Source organism: Labrus bergylta, chromosome 6, assembly GCF_963930695.1.
Source record: "Labrus bergylta chromosome 6, fLabBer1.1, whole genome shotgun sequence".
In the NCBI taxonomy this organism is placed as follows: domain Eukaryota; kingdom Metazoa; phylum Chordata; class Actinopteri; order Labriformes; family Labridae; genus Labrus; species Labrus bergylta.
The window spans coordinates 407,648-421,218 of record NC_089200.1 but is presented as its reverse complement, the minus strand read 5'-3'; the positions used below and the strand labels follow the sequence as shown (position 1 = coordinate 421,218).

The 13,571-nt window shown below is 48.7% G+C and overlaps 2 protein-coding genes across 3 annotated transcripts in view; both read right to left on the bottom strand.

Annotated features, from left to right (window-relative positions):
• Positions 1-327: 327 nt before the first annotated feature.
• zbtb37 (zinc finger and BTB domain containing 37) lies at positions 328-10,032 on the bottom strand. The gene is made up of 4 exons (XM_020658497.3): positions 9,623-10,032; positions 8,107-9,044; positions 7,919-8,018; positions 328-5,436 (listed from the first exon to the last, which is right to left on the bottom strand). The coding sequence occupies exons 2-4, from the start codon at positions 9,030-9,032 to the stop codon at positions 4,909-4,911; spliced, it is 1,554 nt and encodes a 517-aa protein (XP_020514153.1). The 5' UTR covers positions 9,033-9,044; positions 9,623-10,032; the 3' UTR covers positions 328-4,908.
• Positions 10,033-10,820: 788 nt separating this feature from the next.
• Positions 10,821-13,571, bottom strand: part of LOC136179501 (uncharacterized) — a 2,767-nt gene continuing 16 nt past the window's right edge. The window contains exons 1-5 of one of the 2 annotated variants that reach the window (XM_065956381.1): positions 13,462-13,571; positions 13,001-13,033; positions 12,263-12,556; positions 11,890-12,180; positions 10,821-11,135 (exon numbers count right to left, since the gene is read on the bottom strand). The exon at positions 13,462-13,571 is cut by the window's right edge and continues 16 nt beyond it. In XM_065956381.1, the coding sequence (XP_065812453.1) occupies positions 10,963-11,135; positions 11,890-12,180; positions 12,263-12,556; positions 13,001-13,033; positions 13,462-13,501 (831 nt within the window). In that variant the 5' untranslated portion in view covers positions 13,502-13,571 and the 3' untranslated portion in view covers positions 10,821-10,962. Of the gene's footprint in view, positions 11,136-11,889; positions 12,181-12,262; positions 12,557-13,000; positions 13,034-13,205; positions 13,327-13,461 lie in introns of those variants that run through there. The other variant, XM_065956380.1, reaches the window with a different exon arrangement.

Sequence of the window (13,571 nt, the reverse complement as noted above, 5' to 3'; positions counted from 1 at the left end):
GGAACTGTTTAGGGGCTAGACCAGTAGGGGGCCCCAGAGTAACGGCCAAAGGAACCTCTGTCAGTCTGCGCCAAGCAGTAAGCACCTCCTCTGTTGAAACATGAAGCTGAAGTGTAACATCCTGCAGTTCCTGGAGTGTCCACTAGAGGCTGGCTGCAGAAGCACAGGAAGTCACATACACACCCATTCTAAAAACACTGTTTTTACTGCAGAGATTAACATGTTTACAGCGTGTTTACAGTTCATGGCTTTGAACCTGATCACCTGACCTGTGCATGCAGGACAGGTGCATTGTGGGTCGGAGAATAAAGAGAGGTGAGTCGCTGCTGTTTGACACTTAAAGTGCTTTATTTCCTTTAAAGGAGATGCATCCTGTGAGTGATCTAGTGGTCATGGTGAAAGAAGCGTCTTCACATTTTTATTAACTAATAATTAACCTTTGACCCCCCCCATCCCCCAACAGAGACATGCAACATAAAGATCTTCACATAAATCCTCTACAGAGCGTTCAGTACCTCCTCTGTAAAAAATGTACAGTAATAAAAGTTAACTTGACGTAAGTCGTCTTGTTTCGATATATTAGGATATACTTTAAGAACAGTAACGAGCGATCTCGTAACGTGGAGAGATCCCAATGATTCGTCGATAGGCTCGTCGTGGTCGCGCTCACTGAATATATTCACACAGAAAAAGGATCGGACTGAACGAAACAACGTTTGGCGTGAAACAAACGAGTCGCTGCGACTCCAAGACGATGAAGAGCACAGGCGAGGAAGATGAGGTTGGGATGTTTTCACAGTTTGAAATAAAACTGAAGATCCATCAAAGAGGAAAAGTCAGAGATCAGTCAAGTTCAGAGTCGACCGTTCTGTTTGATACCACGATTAACCTTTGATCTTTAATCTACTGCACATATACGTCGGTAACATTTCGTACGAATGCATCACGGACGTACTTGTGCAGCCAGGACGGTGTGCAGGAGTTTGTTTGTGTATCAAACAGGCATCGATATCTTCCGACTCCGTTCTATTTTAACGACTCTGGTCAGAGGTCAGAGGTCAACATGAGTGTTTAAACTGAGCTCTGCTCTGTTGGCGTGATTCAGCCGCAGAGTGTTTCTATCAATTTCAAAAACTGGCATTGTGACACGGCGCCTCTGCGTGGGGTTTCCCGGGCGCCATAGGGCTGTTACTCGACACTGACGGGGCAAACTGTGAGCCTGAATCCTCAGGAAGTCCCGCCTTTGACACGGCTAATAGCCTATCACAGTTTAGGATTTTTGGAGTGGCCAATCAGATTTCTAGTGTGGCCCTCTGGACACGCCCCTGCATTTTTATTTTCCTCTGTGATTGGTCTCTTTTCGTGTTGTGGCGCCTCCTTCCTGATATGTGCGACAGAAATAAACTTTCCTTGATTTAAACTCGAGTTATGTTTTCGTTCACTCTGCTCAGACTTCTCCTCCTTCATGGATCAGACTGACGTAAAACTGGTTTGAAATGACGAGTTAATGGAAGAAGACGTTTCAGTGCAGAGAGCGGCCGACCCGTTTACGTTTGAAAATGCTTGTGTTCGAAGTTCATGACTTCTTGATTCATTTTATAAAAGAGAAGAGAAATCGTGTTTTTCCTTGAACGAAGGACTCGTCTGTTCCGGTCTCTGCTGCACTGAGTTCAGTCCGTCTGCTCCTCAAGTCTCGACTGTTCGAGTCCGAGCCGAGCAAGTTTCTCCTCATGCAAAGTTCAACCTCATCGACTTAAAAGATTCAATCATCTGAAAGTTTTTATCCAGAACAATCGACCCGATGTTTTTAACATTAGCCTGAATAAGTGAAAAACATTGTTAGCTTAGCATAAGTGTTTCCTGCTCGTTCTGTAGGGGTTCGACGTTTGTGTCGTTAACTGTCAACACGTCCTGAAGGTCAGGAAAGACGTGACGATAACCAGTAAACCTGCCCAGACTCTCGTCGTTGTCATCACTGATTTTAGTTCCACGCTTTCCAACTCAGATTTGTGTGTTTTTGTCGCCCTCTGCAGAGACTCGCAGGAGTTTCTAACCTGCTTCTGCCGAGTTTATTTACAGGTGAGTTTTGTTTCTGCGGCCTGTAGCTGCACTGAGGTTTAGCCGTTAGCGTTCTGCTACGTAGGGAAAGGTAAACGTCTGATTCACTGAATAAAGAAAGTCTGTATACCTGATAGTTCCTGTTTTAGCCTGAAGAGTGAGGCGACGGCGGCGGCAAAACTCGAGTCCATCCAGCCGGAGTGAGGACAGAGCCGCTGAGTTCAGTTTGCATAAAAAATGAAACGTCCTCTGAGAGTCGGATTCACAGCTGTGTAGAGAAACAGTAACAGCCAATCTGTGTGCTACCTGCCCGCCGAGCGTACACCTGGACTGAGCTCGCTTACATCATTGTGAAAAAAAAACGTCTTAGTAGTTTAAATATGTTTGTCTGATAATACGTGAAGATTAATAATAGTTCTGTTTATAAAAAGTTCACTTTGAACCCGTCTCTCTCGCTCCCCTCGATAAGTGCTGAAGTTGTTGTCTTTCCTTTGGTTGCCAGGTGAGCTCACCTGCTCCCCCCTTCCTCCTCCAGCAGGTGAACTTTGACCCTCTCAGGAGGGGTTTTTAAGTCCACCTGGCCTGGTTTCTACATCCATCTGGTCGGACAGGGTCCAGCTCCTCATCCTGTCCCTGCTGATCGACGTCAACCTGATCACAACATCTGCTGTCATGATGCATCAACGCCACTGCACCTGTGAGACTGCACCTGTGAGTCCGCACCTGTGAGTCCGCACCTGTGAGTCCGCACCTGTGAGTCCGCACCTGTGAGACCGCACTTGTGAGTCCGCACCTGTGAGACCGCACCTGTGAGTCTGCACCTGTGAGTCTGCACCTGTGAGTCTGCACCTGTGAGACCGCACTTGTGAGTCTGCACCTGTGAGTCCGCACCTGTGAGTCTGCACCTGTGAGTCCGCACCTGTGAGACCGCACCTGTGAGTCCGCACCTGTGAGTCTGCACCTGTGAGACCGCACCTGTGAGTCTGCACCTGTGAGACCGCACCTGTGAGTCTGCACCTGTGAGACCGCACCTGTGAGTCTGCACCTGTGAGACCGCACCTGTGAGTCTGCACCTGTGAGACACTTTGCAGTTACCTTTCTATGTTCTTCGATCATCTGTGGTTAAAATAAAAGCTTTTAAATCTGTGTAGCTTCAGTTTTTTGTTCTGGCTGCAGACTTCAAGGTGAGCGAGACGTTGTGGATCAGGTCGACGCCGTCTCCTCTAACGTGTAACTCCTGTCATCCGTCACACACATTGTCAGAGCAAAAAAGTGTCCAAGAAAACAAAAACAAAACAAACACATGCTTGTCTATAAAAATATCTGAGAAGACTGATGGGGTTCTCTGTGTGAGTCGGTCAGAGCGCCCCCCGGTGGTGCTGTGCTGTGCGGTGCAGCAGCTGTATTGCGTAGTGATGAGAGGTAACTGTGTAGCTTATCTGAGGCTGGACTCGGACTCGGTCCAGGTTTCCTGCTGTGAGTCGGTCAACAGGCTGCCCGATGGTTCCTTTAATCTACCCGAGGTTCAAAGGTGAGGAAAAAAAAACAACGTTAAAGAATTCACGCTAACGCCGCTAATCCAGTGTGATCACAGATTCCGCCTGCTGTTACTTCATGGATGTGATGGAGGCGAACGTTTATCTGTTTACACCCCGAGCTTTCAAAAGCAACCAATGAGCTTCTTCTTCAGGGCCGGTTAAGGGGGGGGGGGGGGGGGGTTAAAACAACAATATTAGCTTCTATTTTTTTTCCCTGTGGTGTCAAACACGTTTGGATATCTTTACAGTTTACAGTTCTGGTATCGTGACAGCAGGGTCGCCTGATTCCACCTGGACAAGTCGTGTTTGCTGGAGAATGTCTAACCCTGAATTTCCACGCACTTCACGCACGCTGCTGCGCACTACACCGCCCTTCACCGCCACTTTAGTCAATGAGTGCCTGGGGTCGACTTCCTCCATAGCTTCGATCCGTGACCTGAAACGATTTGGCACAAATTTAAACTTCAACAGCGGCTCTCTCTCTCACTGGGACTAAATGAGTCACAGCGGGCTCTAAAGTTTGTCAAGATTTTCAGAACAAACGATTAATCTGCTTATCAAGAGGGAGAAAGGTTACCAGCTGAGTAATCAAAGATACTCGGAGCAGTTAGTGTCAGCCCTAAAGGGAAATGTGAGCGTCTGATTGGGCCGCTGGTACAAGTTGAGGACTTAGAGTAGAGTGACACGGTGTAGTGCGAGACCTGCGTCCACTTTGAAATGAAACAGAAACAGTCAGTCTGTTCCTCCTTAACGGCACTAAAGTTGAGAAACTGCGATCACACTGGAACACGTTCTTTAACAGTCGTGTTTTTCTCATTTGAACCTTTTTGTGCATCTAAATCTCGTCATGCCGTGTGGCACTTTGAGAGCGCAGGATTATCAGCTGACCCTCGCCGCTCCAGATTGTCTCAAGGCAAAAATAAAGGATTGAAGTGTTAAACTGGCACTGAGTAGTTTGGCAAGTTTCCACCAGACAGACTGTTGTGATGCTGCATTGTGAATAATAACCTGTAGTCATAAGAAGCTGTAATATAAAAGTAGAAATCTGTAACATAACATCGACGGAGGCAAACAAGGACCACTGTGTGGCGTATGAGGTTGTTGGAGTGTGTGGCGTTTCTTAATTTTTTAGCTTAATCGGTTCCGTTTGGTTTGTGAAGGTAGATGCGGTTTAAAGCGGAAAAAAATCTCAGTTCGGACTGAGGTGTTCGTTCGGTCGTTAGGTTCATTTTCCTGATGGTTCAGGAACATCAGGGTCACCCCCCACCACCCCACCCCCCATCTGAAACCCACCCTGCTGCTACCCTTGGGGTCAGTCGGGCCCCGTGGTGGAGACGGAGGCCTGAGGACCCTCACTGTACTGGCCCCCACCGCTGCTGCTCCCACCACCCCCGCCCTCAGGATCCTCCTGGCTGGGGGAGGCCTCATCGCTCGGGCCCCCCCTGGATGTGATGGAGGTGGTGGTGGTCTCAGGTGAGGCGCTGTGGGCCTCCTGGGGGGCGCAGCCTGGATGGTTCTTGCGGAAGTGCTGGTTGAGGATGGCCTGGAAGGGGAAGCTCTTGCCGCAGACGTGGCAGTGGAAGGGCTTGTTGCCGGTGTGCTTGCGGATGTGGTACTCCAGCTGGTCTTTGCGGGTGTACTTCTTCCCGCAGATGCGGCAGACGAACGGCGTGATGCCCATGTGCAGGCGCATGTGGCGGTCCAGGCTTCCTTTCTGGTTGAAGGACTTGCAGCAGTAGATGCAGGTGAGCCTGGGGTTGTAACGGAACCAGCGGTCTCCTACCTGCTCCCTCAGGTAGTCCTCATAACCCCCCATGTCAAACGCAGCGTGCTCCTCCCCCTGACAAGCAGAGCAAACAGTTAATCGAGACGAGATAGAACAAACTGCAACACACTGAATCTCAAACCTCTGGATGAACTTTGGGCCCAAGACTCACCGCTGGTGGCTTAGATAGAGGACTAAACTACAGAGTCGATCTGCAGTCCCTCTGCACCTTTAAGAAAAAGCTAAAGAGCCAGCTCTTTCATGAATACCTACTAACTTAATGATGATGGTCTCCATATTATTGATGATGATGATGGTAATGACGATGGTTTTTGTTTGATAACGATGACTTATAAGATGGTTTCTATACTGATTAGAGCTCTCAAGAACTGCCCTCAATGTTGTGCTTTGCCTCTGGTCACTTCCTGTCAGCACCTGTGTGTCCAATCAGACTCAAAGCGGATCGTTTGCTCTTACTGACATTGTTCAGAGGGGTCTAACGGCCATACTTAGAGAGCTGCTTGAAATGTTTCTAATTCAAGGCCGTTAAGAGGTTCTATGTGTCTTTGTAAATCTTTAAAAACAAGAACTCAAAATTTATGAAAGGTTTGTGGTAAAAGGGTTAGGGTTCGGCAGGGATCATCGCTTAGCTGCAGTAGTGAAAGTTTTATCTTTAAAACATTGCAGTTGTTGTTTGGGAGGATCACAGGCTCTAGGGATCTGTTTGGGTTCTAATGAGTCCTGGATCAGGGGGGTTAGGGTAACTGCCCACTAAGGAGGTTCTGGTGGTGCTTTAGGGGAGTCTAGGGGTAATTAACAAAGTATTCCTTTATGGGGCCACTGGTTGATTCTGAGGAGGATCAAGAAGTCTTTGGAGCCTGCAGGTTTTAGGGATCCCTTGGGAGAATCTTTGGGGAATTTAAGAGGTTCTAGGGAGACCCATGGAGTCCCCTGGCAAATAAGGAGGTTCTGAAATGAAAAGGCATCGCTTAGATAGTTCAGATATTCTAGAAGTCACGGTGGAGATTTGATGGTCGACCGAGGCATTAAAGATGTTTTGGGGGTCACCGAGGAAATGTTAAGACAAACTGAGGAGTTCATAAGAGTTGTTCAGGGGTCACGGGTCACGGAGTGTAAAGAGTCTCAGTAGGGCTGTCACTTTTTCAATAAAAAAAACACTTTATTAATTTAGAACATGACGCGCTAATGTTCCAACACGCTCCTCGTGCACGCCACCGCCGCAAACACAAAACACTATCATTTCATTTTACCGGATCAGTAATGAACCTAAAACCAACAAACAGCTTGTTGACGATCCAAAAGTGACGACTTCAACAGAAACACGTCAGGATCGACTGCAGCTCTCCTTTATGTTTACATTATGACCTGCTGACGAGAACGCCGTTCAGAGCGCGCACACGTTCCTCGTACACAGAGCGAGCCAGCTTGGAGAGTTTCAGGTTTGTAGAGACCCTGTGTCTCTCCACCAATCAGAGAGCTGCTGCCTGCAGAGAGACGAGTCTGCGTGCCACAACATCACTGTCTTCATTTACTGAGGTCAAGAGGTCAAGAGGTCATGCAATGGTCAAGTTACCCTGAGAGCGCCCTCTGCTGGATCAAACTGAGCTGATAGACTGAATACTTTTAATGCAATCGTCTCATTACAGTTCAGATGTGAAACTTTCTTCCCCGAGTACGAATGGCGCTGTAATCAAGCGCTCGTTAGCTTGATTTGCAAAGTGGAGATGATGTTGCATTAATAAAATCCATCTCCCTGATTGGACATTTTTTTGCTTTGATTTGCGTTAACATGGGGGCAAATCTTTTTAGGCTAACCGCCGAGGTTTCTGTAAGAGTATCCAAGATTTTATGTTTTTTTAAAGTTCACTACGAGGATTCAAGGATCAGTCAAGGAAGTTCAAGGACTTTCTTTGTGAGTGTTCTCGGAGTGTGAATATCAGATCAGGAGGTTTTTCAGGTTCAGGAGCTCGAGGTCGACCGCACTTTACCAACACCATTTAGAGGAGCTACTGGCGAGGAGCGAGGCGGCCAGAACCAGCATCAAGATGTTTTTTTTCCTTATAGTCCACTGCACAGCTCCTACATCGCACCTTTTGTGCATTCTGTGTTTTTTATTTTTTATATTTGACATTTTTAAATTATATTTTATATTTTGTAATATCTTCTTATTCTGTATTATTTAAGTTGTTGTTAGTTCTGTTTTATTTCCTTGTTAATTGTTTAGCACCAATACACCAAGTCAGATTCTGTATGTGTAAATGTACTTGGCAATAAACCCAGATTCTGATTCTGATCCTGATCCTGATCCTGATCCTGATCCTGGTCCTGATTCTGATTCTGATCCTGATCCTGATCCTGATCCTGATCCTGATCCTGATTCTGATTCTGATTCTGATTCTGATCCTGATCCTGATCCTGATTCTGATCCTGATCCTGATCCTGATCCTGATTCTGATCCTGATTCTGATCCTGATCCTGATCCTGAGACGTTTGTGTGTTTGATTCAGAAACAGAGATGAAGGCGTGCTGCTGGTACCTTGGAGCTCGGCTGTCGCAGCTCGTCCGTCCTGCTGGGAGACTCGCTCTTGGCTCTCTGACGCTCCGCCACGACCACAACGCTGCCGGTGGGACTGAACCTGACACACGAACACACACACACACATTGAGAACACAAACTGTCTCCAGGCAGGGTGGCGTCCTGCAGCGCCTGATTGGTCGACTCACCTGTCCGTCTCGCTGAAGCTGGAGGACGGTTGAGCGCTCCGCGCCCCGAGAGCACTCATCGGGCCCGTCACCAGCGTGCTGCGTCCTGACGTGTCGATCATCACGGTGCCCCCCTCCTCTTCGGGCCCCCCCTCCTCTTGGTGCTCTCCCGCTCCGATCCAGTCCTCCATCCTCTCCGTCTTGATTCTCACGCGCTCCATTGCCCCGCCCCCCTCCTCTGCGCTGCCGCTGCGCTCCGGCTCGCTGCTCGTCTCCACGTACCACTGACCGGCCCGGTTAATGCGAAGGATCGGTTCTTTGCCCACTCTGATGGCGGCGGCCTCAGGACCTTCCAGTCCACTGTTCTCCACGGTGGACGGCGGGCTGAGCGGCTCCTCGACGGGACTGATCGCCTCGCACGCCTCCGCCACTCCCCGGGAACCGAGGAGCCGCAGGGTGGCGTGATGACCACCGCCTCTCACCACTGCCTCCAGGGTCCGGTTGACCCGGGTGATCCGGATGGCATCTTCTGAGGGCTCCTCCTCCATGTCGGCCAGGCTGATCTTCAGGTGGATGCCCTCCAGGATCTGCGTGCAGCGGTCAATGATGTGCTGCATCTGCAGGAAGCTGGCAGCGGTCAGGTAACTGATGATGTCAGCGAGCTGCAGGCAGAGGCGCCCCGTGTAGCAGAAGGTCAGCAGCTGCTCAAACACCGACGGGTTGCGGATCACGGTCAGCGACACCGTGCTCATCTGGCTCAGGGACATGTGGTCCCGGAAGTATGGCGAGCTGGCGGCGAGGACCACCTTGTGGGCCCGGAAGCTCTGACCCTGGACGTTGACCACGATGTCGCAGAGCCGGCCCTGAACGCGCAGCTGGTTCAGGTGGGACAGAACCGAGTTACTGAAGTCCGGGATGTCGAGCTGGATGCTGCCGGAGCGCTCCATGCTGCAGGGTCGCTGAAACCACAGAAACCAGACCGGATCAAAGACTCAGCACGCCAACAGAGCTGTGACATCACTGATCGGAGGCGGGGTCACAGCAGAGATATACCAGCAGTTTAACTTATTTCAATCTTTCTTTTTAACATTTTTATTGAACGTCTCTTTAGATGCTGTCGTGTGTTTTCTGGTTCATCGACCTTTTGGGGGTCTAAGACCCCTGATGGTGATAATCAGATAAAACGAAATCCGTTAATAATCGATAGTTTGGAAAAGTAGAAAACATTTAAAACAACACAGGAAACTTCAGAAAGTGTGCCGGTGTGATCATTTAAAACAACAAATGACTCAACATCCGGGGTCTGGGACTTTGTGTAGCTGTGGTATCAAACAGGTAATACTGGTATCATGATGACCCTGCTGTCACCTGGACCAAACTGACCGGAAGTCAGAGCTAGTTGATCAGACTCTGACAGGTCTCAGGTGTCAGCAGGACCCCTGTCCCGGACTGACAGCAGGACCCTAGAGACAGATCCAGATCCATGCTGATCCGTCCCGCGGGACCAGGTGAACCTCAGGTGTTCTGCAGCACTCACCTGAGAGGCAGACAGGAGAGATCGGGTGTGGTTTCGGGGGTGCAATCGAGTCTTCAGTCCTGCAGCTAGCTCAGCATAGTTATCAGGGCGGGAGAGGACGGCAGCTCGGCTCGGCTCAGCACGGCTCGGCTCGGCTCAGCACGGCTCGGCTCAGCACGGCTCGGCCCGGCAGACTGCAGCTCCACCCGCCGCTCCTCCGGGCTCCGCGGCTCCAGCGGCGGACGTGACGCGTTCAAGGCCGGGGAGCAGCAGCTGAGCTCGGGTCCGTCAGCAGCCGCTCTGCCTCCATCCCGCTCGGACGCCTCAGGTTCGGTTCGGTGTCGGCGGACCGCTGCGGACTCTCATCTTCCTTTTTCACGGCAGAAGGGCCGAGGCTGCAGGAAGGAAGGAGGGAAGGAAGAAAACGCGCGGTGCGTGCTGGGAAATGGAGTTAATTTCCTGGAGAAGAGCTGGCTGATCGGCCGTGACAAGGACTACATTTCCCGTCATCCACTTGAGCGGAGAGGGGTCATCATGGCACTTGGAGTTTGCCAAAGTGGAGTTTTCACACACACACACACACACACACACACACACACACACACACACACACACACTGCCTGACAGAAACATGTCTACAGATCTGCCTTCCTATATATTTATATATTTATATATTTATATATTTATATATTTATATTGATATATTTATATATTTTTATATATTTATATATATTTTTATTTTTATATTCATATATATTTATATTTATATATTTTTATATTTATATTTATATATTTTTATTTTTATATTTTTATTTTTATATTCATATATATTTATATTTATATATTTTTAAATATTTATATATTTATATTTATATATTTTTATATTTATATTTTTATATTTTTTTTATATTTTTATATTTTTTTATATTTTTATATTTTTATGTTCATATATTTTTATATTTCTATACCTTGTATATTTTCATATATTTATATTTATATATTATATTTTTAGCGTGTACTGCCTGTTCTTTCTGCTGCTCTATCTAAATATCTGTTTTAATTCAAAGGGCTTTATTGTCATGAGAAACACGTTTACATCAGCAAAGCTCAAATCAGAATAAAACAGAAATATTAAAGAGCTGTGTTTGATTAATAAAGAGTCTAAAGAGAATAAATAACCTACAGCTCGTTACACAACAAGAAGAGAAGAAGTCCTGTGATTGGTTCATTTGTTTTTATTAATCAAGTCAGAAGAGAATCAACAGGATTAACAAACCAGACCGGGGGGGGGGGTTCAGAGACTCGCCCCTTTTTTCAGACTGTAACTGAGCTCAGCTGTTATGGGGAGGGGGGGGGGGGGATCAGGCCTGGATGTAGTCACAGGTCTGGTCTACGGTCAGGTTTCCCCTCGTCACCTGAACAGTGAGCGTGCGTCCGTCTGCTCCCACAGACGTCCAGCTGTCCCTGAACGCCTCCAGCTGATCGTCCTCCACCGACACGCTGCAGTTCACTGACGCCGAGACTCTGCCCACATCTGAAAACAGACGAGAGACATGAGCCAAACCTGCTGACTGCATCCCACGATGACCTTTGACCTGCTTGAGGACTTTGATGACTTTGCTCCTGGACCAATCAAATCTAAGCAAAACAGAATTAAAGGGACAGTAACCTGTTCGGTCTGCATCAGGATCCAGACTGATCCAGACTGATCCAGACTGAAAGGACCTGGACTGATATGAACTGAACTCCAGTGATCTAGACCAGGGCTTCGTTAAGTAGAGGTCTGTACTTTGTCCCCTTTGTGAAGTCTAAACGAGGAGATAAACGACGTTATAAAATCAGTTCAGTTTTTTAGGCGGTTTGGATCGGCCTGTTAGCACCTGTGAGCCGTAGCGTTGCGTTAACCACCTCCAGGGACGGGGGCGGGGTCTCCTGTCTCTGGCACCTTGATTTTAGGGGCGCAAGCAGAAAGGTTTTGGGAACCCCGGACCGGTACCAGAACTGATCTGGATGGATCTGATCTAAAGTGGGGGTTCTTAAAGACCACATTTGATGCTGATTGGCTGTGATGAGATCCACTAACACACACTGCATCAGAATAAGGACTCCCAGGACCAGGACCAGAACCAGGACCAGGACCAGGTTCTGATATCAGAGAAGTTAAGCTAACAGCTCCTGGACCAGGTCTTTCAGACAACATGTGGAAAGGGAAGTCTGAAATCCTCGGAGGTGGTTTAGTGCTAACTCCGCCCTCTGAAGGGTTAGGGAGGATCTGATTGGTTCCTCACCGAGCACAAACAGCTGCTGGTGGTTGCTGAGCTCCGAGCGGATCTGCAGGTCGTGGCGTGGATAGTATCTGCAGGTCAGGTTGACAGGAAGCAGCGGGGCCGGTTTCTTCCAGACCCCGAGCTGCAGTCCGGTCAGGTTCCTGCTGCAGGACCCCCGAGCCACGATGACCTGGTCTCTGTAGAAGTAACAGCTGGAGGCCGGGGGGCGCGGCGGGGAACAGGTGACCTCCACGCTGTCCTCAGGTGAGAGGAAACGATGGCTGACGGACATACGAGGACCGGGACTGCTACCTGGACCAGAGACCACAAACAGACACACTGAACTAAAACTGACTTATTGTTAGCGTAGCTTAGCATCAGGGACTCTTCCTACCCCACACAGTGACCCCGCCCACGTCGCTCTTCACAGAGGTGTACTGCTGCAGGTGGTAGTCGCAGGTGAAGTAGACCCTGCTGCCCACAGGATGTCCTCTCCCCAGCAGCTCGTCGGAGGACAGCAGGAAGACGCACAGGAAGCCCGCCTCCTTCGTCTCTCTGAACGGGACGGCGGCGTGCTCTCTGTACAGGCGACATTCTCCTCCGCTGTAGTCGATGGCCTGCGTGCAGGTGATCTTCACCGATCCTCCGTCCTCGATTTCATCGTCACTGATGATGATGGACGGTTTATCTGCAGAGAGGAGGCGTGGTCAGAAGAAGACAAACAGGATCAGATCTGCTGAGACCTGGTCCTGGTCCTGGTCCTGGTCCTGGTGTCAAACAGCTGTGAGTGTATTACTCTGTGTGGCCTGCTGGGGGCAGTGTTTTACAGTTTTACAGCTAACACACTAAAATGACACACAGAGAGCAAAACCTCTTCTCAACTCTCCAAAAGTCTAACACATGTTTGCCTTTCAAAATGACAACACACGAGCTCATTGGTTAATATATGAGCCACCTGGCCAAACACCTTTAAAAACAATTGTTAAAAACTGTTCTGCTCCGACGCAGCGTGGGATACGTGTAGAAACACGCTAAAGCCTGCTGACGCCTGATTGGTCAGACCAGCTACAAACATGAACCAGAACACTTCCACACGCCCGTGTGCGTCTGAAGATTAGAGATCTTTACTCACTGCTCCAATATGACCTGGCAGCAGCCGTCCACCCTGTTGACCAATCAGAGACAAGCAGGAAGTCAGTTCAAAACATAATGGTTTAAAAAATCAGACCAACATGTTAAAGAAACCAAAGTGAGCAGAGGTATGTAGAGACCGCCTGCCGGAGGTCAAATCATTCAACCAACGCCACACAGGCAGCGAGCGGCCGCTGGCGCCTTACCGACACGCCGAGTTAAAGAACTCGTTCCTGTTTTTAAAAACCATCTCATCATGTTCATCATCAAATATCAAATCAAAGAGGAGGCGTTCTGTTCTGACTGCAGCACCCCCCGTCCCGTTTCTGTCTCTCAGATATCAGTTTAAATCACTCTCAGAGTTTAACACTGAACACACACAGGCAGGTGAAGGGTTAAAGGTCAAAGGTTAAAGTGCTCTTCAGGTATCAGCCGGAGGAAGAAGAGAAAGTTTAAACTCACAGAAAAAGAAGAAGAAGAAGAAGAGCGTCGTCTGATCCATCAGGACGTCCTGAAGTCTACTGACAGACTCTGTGTGTGTGTGTGTGTGTGTGTGTGTGTGTGTGAGTGTG